Genomic DNA, 8,307 nt, shown 5'->3' with positions numbered 1-8,307 from the left:
GCCATATAACTAGCCAGTTAGCTAATGTCACATAGTGTCTATAATACTGTATCTCTATTGGGCTATAATGCTTAGCTTTTTGGTTATAAAAACTTCCGGCAATAATTTATATATTCATATGCAATTGGTTATAAACGGCATACATGCAACTTATTTAAGTTCACTAATATTTTTACAACTGATGTAGTGTCAAACATGTGTGTCTGCATGTGTCAGAACTGGCTGCTTCCCTTTCCCCTTTCACAACTATTTAGGAAAACATAGCCTACTACCAACTAAGCAGCAGCCGTAAATCCCAAAATGTATGCTAGCACATCACTTATGCTGTAAAGCATTAATAAATAAACTAGTGTCCATTTGGTTCTACTTGGGGTACTTAGAGATAATGAGTACTCTCTAGAATTCCTATGGATATAATTACATGAAAATAACAAGGAGAAAACATCCTGACCGCCTGGTAGACTCCTGTAAGTGCTCGAGCGTACATCGGATGGCTGCAGGTTTGAGGCCACCTAGGTCCAGTCATGGATTTTTTTCTCCTTTCTCCAACTTTTCAAACACACCTTCTGTAGCTAAAGTCTTTGAGCAGGCATCCTACAGACCTTCAGCACTTGTGCTGTAAAGCATTAATAAAATAAAATAAACATTAATTTCAGACCTACAGTATTTATACAGCTAGCAGAATGTTTTTTTTTGTTTATCATGATAATCCATAGGGTACCCTTTTGTCATAATTATGTCAACCAGCTTTAAATAAATATTGCTTTTACTGTTACAATAGGTTTTCTGTGTACATACTTGGACAATCATTAACATCAGCTTGTTAGTTCAAGGCGATTCTACTGTTTGCCTTTCTATAAAAGTGGGTATCAAGGAAACATGTGTTGCGGTACTGTCATAACCATGATACCTAGTATGAACTTTCCCTAATAATACCAGTATATCAATGATTGCAGTTATGACAATACCACAACACAACTTTCCCTTGATGCTTATACATACGTTGATTGAACAGCAAACAAGTATAGGTAAGACATGCATTGCTAGGAGTCTTCAGTGGATAAACAACCCGAAAGAATGATGTAATAATCACTGAGGCAGAGCCGAGGTGGTTATTACATCATTCCTGAGGGGTGTTTATCCACTGAAGAATCCTAGCAATGCATGTCTTAGTAATTTAGACAATGGCCTGTGGTGACTGGAATTTTGTTATGAACCCACAAAGTATGCAATTTGTTTGTTTAAGTTTGTGGCTAGGTGTCTTACTAGGTTCCACCTGTTTACAGGTGTCTTACTAGAATAAAAACCCTGCATACTTGCAAATATCAAAGCATTCTTGACATGCCATTGTCTAATAGAATGACTACAACTAAACAAGCCAACCTACTGTCTATGTACACAAGAAAACTATTGTAAAGCTATAATCAAATTAAGCAAGTATTTATTTAAAAGCTTAACCATGTGAAAACTTTTCCCATGGTTTTCCAGTAGCAAGTTACAGTGTTTTTGTACAATTAGCTCTGGTTCTGTAAGCACTGCACATGTGACCTACATGTGAGCACTGCAAGGTCATGAGCATGCAGTACTAGATTTAAGTTTTAAGATATATAGGAAAATGATACTGCATTTAGGAAAGGATCATGACATTGTAAGTTGCAATATACAGTAAACATAATGCATGCATGGGCTGAGCAGACATATTGTACAGATGGTTGGATATGTACTGCTACTAGCAGCTAGGTACATGGAGTAACACTGCTGCATGCAGTGCTTTTATTGTCGTAGCTGCAGATATCCATAAACAGGGCCGCCCACAGGGGGGGGCAACTGGGGAATTTTTCCCCGGGCCCCAGGAGGCCCCATGAATACCTGTTTAAAAGATCGATATACTCTAATAGAGCAGTCAGATCTAAATACTCTAATAGAGCAGTCACAGTATTCTTCAGAGGAGCAGTGTAGCAAGCTTATAGATAAGGAGATATGGTTGGTGATGGGTAGTTATTGTCATTGCCAGCAGGTTGTGACTTTTTTTTTTTTTTTTTTTTTTTGGTCTTCACCTTACAATTTGGGTCAAGGGCCCCACTTTAACTCTTTGCCCTGGGCCCCTTAATTTCTCTGGGCGGCCCTGTCCATAAATATCCAATGCTTTTAAAAATAATACACCCAGTATCATCAACCATGATGTGTCCTACATAATGTGTAAAGAGCGCTATACTCAAACACTGTAGCTACTAGTCCATCATATGTGTGATGTTTCCAGCCATCTGTTCTAAATTGTACATAAGGAGGAGATGACTAAATTAAATTTATACAATAAGCATTGATCGTGATATGAGTTGAATGCCACATAGATACATACAGTAGGAAACTGTAGGTATACTGTATATACAGTACATACACGTACGTATATGCACATATGCAAGTTTTTCATAACGTAAAATACAGTAGCAACAAGCTTAAGCATGTACATGCATTTCAGCTATAACGATGGATGTATTAAGTCCAGTCCTAGTACTGTGGTTTTAGCAGTGTTTCATCTACTGTAGCAGGTTTCTCCATGACGATGAGCTTAGAGAAAATTCATCTTGCAAGTTTAGTAAGATTATGGGTTCTCAAGTTGAGTTATCACATGAAACCTTTTCATTTAGTGCTACTTTACACTTATTGAGTAAGGCATTAATTCTACTTATACACACTAGGAAGATTAATGGACATGTACAAAACAGTGATATTATTACTGTGTAAGTGCAACTCTGTATGATAAAATTGTAATATTAAAAAATCCTTTTAGTCAAAGTTCATTGTTGCTGTACTTGATTGCCCTTTCATGCTTCCTTACAAGTATAACATTGTACTTTTCCTTATATGTGCATAACTAACTACAAAGATACCAGTATAATTTTTGTAGGTTTCCTTTCTTAAGAAACAAGAAGGAAAATGATTAAGCTATGCCATGAATTCACTACATATAATGTTTACAGTGTATATACAGTACGCAGAGTTAGCTATGTACATTAATTTTTTTCTGTATTCTTCACATTTTAGTTACACATTTCTGACTCCCTGTATTACAGGCTTTGAGTGTTCTCACAGATATAGTGGGATGGCATTCACAGACGTTTTACTGTATAATTATATTTTGCAAGTATCTGCACTACTACAGATAATTATTTTATATCAAACTAGAACAAATGTCAGATAGCTACTTAATGTTGTATCTCTATATTATTCTCAAGGCACATGCAGACACTTAGACCCATAACACAAGACAAAAATTATCGAATTCAGGAAAAGTGGATACCTGTTGTGTGGTACTGACAGTGAAACACACACACACAAACACAAACCAGATTCTGATCCTGATCACACTGCCCTTACGGGTTATTTGTTTCCCTCAATGGGGGAGAAAATCCACTTAACATGGATTGCACAATCTTCCGTGGACAGCATGGCCCCCAGCACTGTTCACACTGCATTGCTAGATGTGCAGATAGCAATAGTATCAGGTAATCGTACTGATACACTGGTTTGTATAAGCTGTCAAATTTGCACAGATACCATGGATTAATACTATAACCATGCATAATTATGATAATAGTTAACTCTCTTTTATGACAAAAATGCATTATGATAGCATAATGCTTTATGCCATCATAATTATGATTATGCCTATGCAAATTTCTTCAGTCCTTATTAACATTTCATCAGCTGTATAACAGGATGCAAACATTCTATTGTATTACTGAGACATGCATGGCTTGTAGTGCCAGTTTCGCAGGTCCAGTCATGTTCATTTTAACACACAGATTGTATTCATTATTGATAAAATCAAAAGCTTGCAGTTACTCTACAGCTATAGCTATACCTATGGACAAAAATCCTACCTTTGTTCAAAAGTTGATAATAAAGTCAAAAACTTGGGTTCGGGATGCATATTTCATGGTTGTCTTCCAAGATCTGTTGCATCAGTCAAGCTGTACTCATTCTTCAAGTCATGATACACGACGAGTTGAATGTAATCAGCATAAAACACGTCCCTTATCGCAATTGCTGGTGTCACTTGTACCTGTGAACAACATATCGCAAGCAAATTATTGAGTCAGATATATGAATGGGGTTTTTACTTTAATTTTGAAGTTCATCCCAGCCACCACTTGAGTCTGGTATTCTGTAGCCTTATACTCAATGAACAATTCTTGCTTGAGTTTTTTCAGTGCTGCTTCCTTCACCTATAAGAAAAGGGCACATAATGCATTGGAAACTAGTATTTCATACTTTGTTGTAGCTGCAATGCATAAATGTGTATAATTTACTAGTGACTCAATGCATACATGCTGTAATATACAGTAGCTGCTGTGTAGGGTTGTTCTCTATAAACGTACTTTGTCAGCAATTCCCTGAGTTTCAGCTGTAGCTGGCTTTGGTTCAGACCACACACCATTCATTTTGTAGAAACAACTTAATTACACACTTTGACCCTAAATGTCACAAATAGTGTTTGTAGAGAAAAAACAGTGAACTGTGCTTAACGGTTACAAACTTCTCTCTTTATAGATTTACTATAAATTGTATGGCATGCATTAGCAACCATAGGAATGTTAATTATACAAAGTGTATTACGTAAACCTTATAGTAGTTATCTGGCTAATGCTACATAATATTTCTGTACTTTGGTATGGGTTTGGTGCTGACTGCATAGAGATACTGTAATTGGTCTGCATTTAATTTAAAATGGTATGATGGTATGCATGCGTACGTACTGTCCAGCCAGTTTTTTATCGTGTATATGTAAGGTAAGGACTAGGGATGGGAAATTATTTAATTATCATGATAATCATGACTATTTTATTAGCAATAATCAACATCATGTAGCTACTTTTCATTGACCAATGATAATCAAAATCAGCAATTATTGTGCAATAATTGTGATATTCAGAGAAATATTTGTAAGTATTCAATTTAAATATTTACCATTTAACTGACCATTCATCAAAACCGGCATTTCTCGATACTTTTAATAGGCGATAAGCCCGGTTTTATCAGACTGGGTCACATATATTGGGAATAGAACATTATAACCTTATTGACTAGAGTGAGAGTTTATAGAGACTATCATTACATGCACCAGTAGCGACATGCACTTAGCTGTATAGTATAGATATCCTTGTATACAGCTGGGTAGGTTGGAGCAATTATAGTAAATTGTAAAGCTCCTTTCTCAAATTCATGTTGAAGTATACATCTGTGCACAAATTATATTATCAACTGTGCGTAATATATAATGTTCAAAATACCTTGACAGCAGAGAAAATAGCTATACATCTCAGAATAACACATTTTTATACATTAGATAACAATCCCTATCCAAATATAGCTTTGCACCTAGCGAGGGGTGATGGAATGGTGACGCCTATATCAGATATAGCTTGCAGGGCAATAAACATAGTTCAAGTACTTGTACACCTTAAAAGTTTAGTTGTAAAGTTTTAGCTCTACTGATGGAATATCCTTCATCAGTAATCACCAACAAGCTCATTAACAGACTATAATCAGAGTACAAAGTTGACTAAAAATAATTGTGTTTTAATTATGATTTTTGATTGTGGTTTAACAGTGCAGAGAATTTTTCTGTACGAAACCTTTTCTGTAGAACAAGTGTTGGGGATAAAACCTTATGCTAGCTTCATGCATTATTTAAATAGATTCAAAGGTTTAGTTTACTGTAGCTTTAGAACCAACACACCTTTATTCAGTATACTAGACTGAACTACTGCCAAGTTTTAGTTCTAACACGTACCTTAGACTGAACTAGAACAACAATAGTAACTAACTAAGTGTGGGGGGTGAGCTAGACAGTGGGACTTTAAGAATGTATACCCATGAAAATTTGATTCATTACCAACTTGATTGTGTGAGTGATATCAAGTATGCATGACCTACACACTTGGAAAGATAATATTTGCCTAGTTGTCCTTTAAACATCATAACAACAACAGACTTTGCTAAGAATGATTTCCTTACTTGTCATTTAACAATCTGCAGTACATTATTGGTATCAATGTCACTATGATTGCAACTAGTGATTCATAAAATCTAATCCATTGGATGTATCTGTATATTGTTTGTACCACTAGGTAACTACTATCTATATACTTATCCCAAACATATTTTATTATACTGTAACACAAATCCGAACACATTTATTACACAAATCCGAACACATTTATTACAAAGTCAATCAGCACATAATCCATACATGTAGTGGATTATTTCGTCTGGAGTGCATGCCCACCATTTTTTTCTCTCAAAACATTTCCTACAATCAAGTGACTACATCATAGTTGAAGTCAATGGATGTATATAATGAGCTGTGTGATGTTGTCTTGATTTATAATTGAGAATTCTCGCTGTGTGGTATTTGAAGCACCATAGATGACACAGAATCAAATTGGCAAACAAATAAGGTTGCAGCACATGTTGCTGTCAGACCTTCAGTGCTGGTCACTGTAAAGCACTAATAACAATAACAAATTTTCTATAATAGGTTTTCTCACATGCCATCAACAGTGGGGCTCAAATATATATTTGAGAAATAAATAGAATTGTAATGCAGTCACGTCATTATACACACCATTGAGCTTCAGTGTTGATAGTAAAGTATGTGTGGAACTGTTTACTACTCAAACAAATTTTCTATAATAATTTTCCAGCTTTTATCCTAGTCAATACAACAAATTATTATTTATTGCAGTCAATTGTAGACTTTATTTCTCAACTACTTTTGCCCCACTGTTGATGGTATGTGAGAAAGCCGGAAAATTATTATGGACAATTTGTTTGAGTAGTAAACAGTTTCACACATACTATACTATCAACACTGAAATTCAATGGTGTGTATAATGATGTCAAAAATGGACTGGTATAGCTTGTAATGAATAACATAATGGATACTTGATAGCTGTGATGCTTAAAAAGTCACCCACTTATAGTTTTTAACCAATTGTTTAGTAAAATAAATCAGGGTAACATCACACAGCACAAATAAATATGCATGCATGCATGTACTTCAATACAATGGCGGTAGCAACATGCAACATATGTTAGCAACATGCAACATATGTTAGCTGTATAATAAATATCTCTGTATACAGCTGGGTAGGTTGGAGCAATTGTAGTAAACCAAAGCTCCTTTCTCAACTTCATGTAGAAGTGTACATCTGTGCACAAATTATGTTATCAACTGTGTGTTAATAGGTAATGTTCAAATACCTTGTCAGCAGAGCAAATAGCTATACATCTCAGAATAACACATTTTTATACATTAGATAACGATCCCTATCCGAATGTAGCTTTGCACCTAGCGAGGGGTGATAAAATGGTGATGCCTACATCAGATATAACTTGCAGGGAAATAAACATAGTTCAAGTACTTGTACACCCTAAAAGTTTGAGTTGTAAATTATTAACTCTACTGATGGAATATCCTTCATCAGTATATCACCACAAGCTCATTAACAGACTATAATCAGAGTATAAAGTTGACTGGAAAATAATTGTGTTTTAATTATGGCTTTTGATTGTGGTTTAACAGTGCAGAGAATTAATTTTTTTCTTTTCTGTAGAACAAATATTGGGACTAAAAACTTTATGCTAGCTTCATGCATTATTTAAATAGATTCAAAGATTTTAGTTTACTGTAGCTTTAGAACCAACACACCTCGATTCAGTATACTATTTCCAAGTTTTAGTTCTAGCAGGTATCTTAGAACTAGAACAACAATAGTAACTAGTTAAGTGTGTGGGGTGAACTAGACAGTGGGACTTTAAGGATATACCCACGGAAATTTGATTCATTACCAACTTAATTGTGTGCCGGGGTGATAAATATTTTATCAAGTGTGCATGACCTATACACTTGTAATGGAAAGATAATACTTACCTAGTTGTCCTTTAAACATCAAACAACAGCAGACTTGGCTAAAATGATTTCCTTTGCATTTTAAACTTGTCATTTAACAGAGGATGTCTTCTACAGTACATTGCTGGTATCAATATGATTGCAACTAGTTGTGATTCACAAAATCTAATCCATTGGATGTATCTATAATATAATAAGTGTGTTTGTACCACTAGGTAACTCCTATCTAATAAGTATATACTTATCCCAAACACATTATATTATAAACCAGAACACATTTATATATTACAAAGTCAATCAGCACATAGCTAATCTGTACATGTAGTGGATTACTTCAACTGGAGTGCATGTCGGTCCACCAATTTTTTTTTCAAAACATACCCAACAAT

General features: G+C 35.0%; 1 protein-coding gene across 1 annotated transcript; it reads right to left on the bottom strand.

Moving 5' to 3' along the window:
* Positions 1-3,789: 3,789 nt before the first annotated feature.
* LOC136259170 (cystatin-B-like) lies at positions 3,790-4,520 on the bottom strand. The gene is made up of 3 exons (XM_066052613.1): positions 4,383-4,520; positions 4,125-4,229; positions 3,790-4,066 (listed from the first exon to the last, which is right to left on the bottom strand). The coding sequence occupies exons 1-3, from the start codon at positions 4,443-4,445 to the stop codon at positions 3,938-3,940; spliced, it is 297 nt and encodes a 98-aa protein (XP_065908685.1). The 5' UTR covers positions 4,446-4,520; the 3' UTR covers positions 3,790-3,937.
* Positions 4,521-8,307: the final 3,787 nt, after the last annotated feature.

The sequence above is a fragment of the Dysidea avara genome, chromosome 6 (genome assembly GCF_963678975.1).
Source record: "Dysidea avara chromosome 6, odDysAvar1.4, whole genome shotgun sequence".
NCBI lineage: Eukaryota > Metazoa > Porifera > Demospongiae > Dictyoceratida > Dysideidae > Dysidea > Dysidea avara.
This window is presented reverse-complemented; position numbering and strand designations above follow the sequence as displayed.

What these genes read in the sequence shown, in the direction of transcription:
- LOC136259170 (XM_066052613.1), bottom strand. Translation starts at nt 4,445, where the DNA reads ATGAATGGTGTGTGGTCTGAACCAAAGCCAGCTACAGCTGAAACTCAG. An exon ending in CTCAGGGAATTGCTGACAAA is followed by an intron (nt 4,230 to 4,382) that starts GTACGTTTATAG and finishes CTTTTCTTATAG; the next exon opens with GTGAAGGAAGCAGCACTGAA. An exon ending in GGATGAACTTCAAAATTAAA is followed by an intron (nt 4,067 to 4,124) that starts GTAAAAACCCCA and finishes TGTTGTTCACAG; the next exon opens with GTACAAGTGACACCAGCAAT.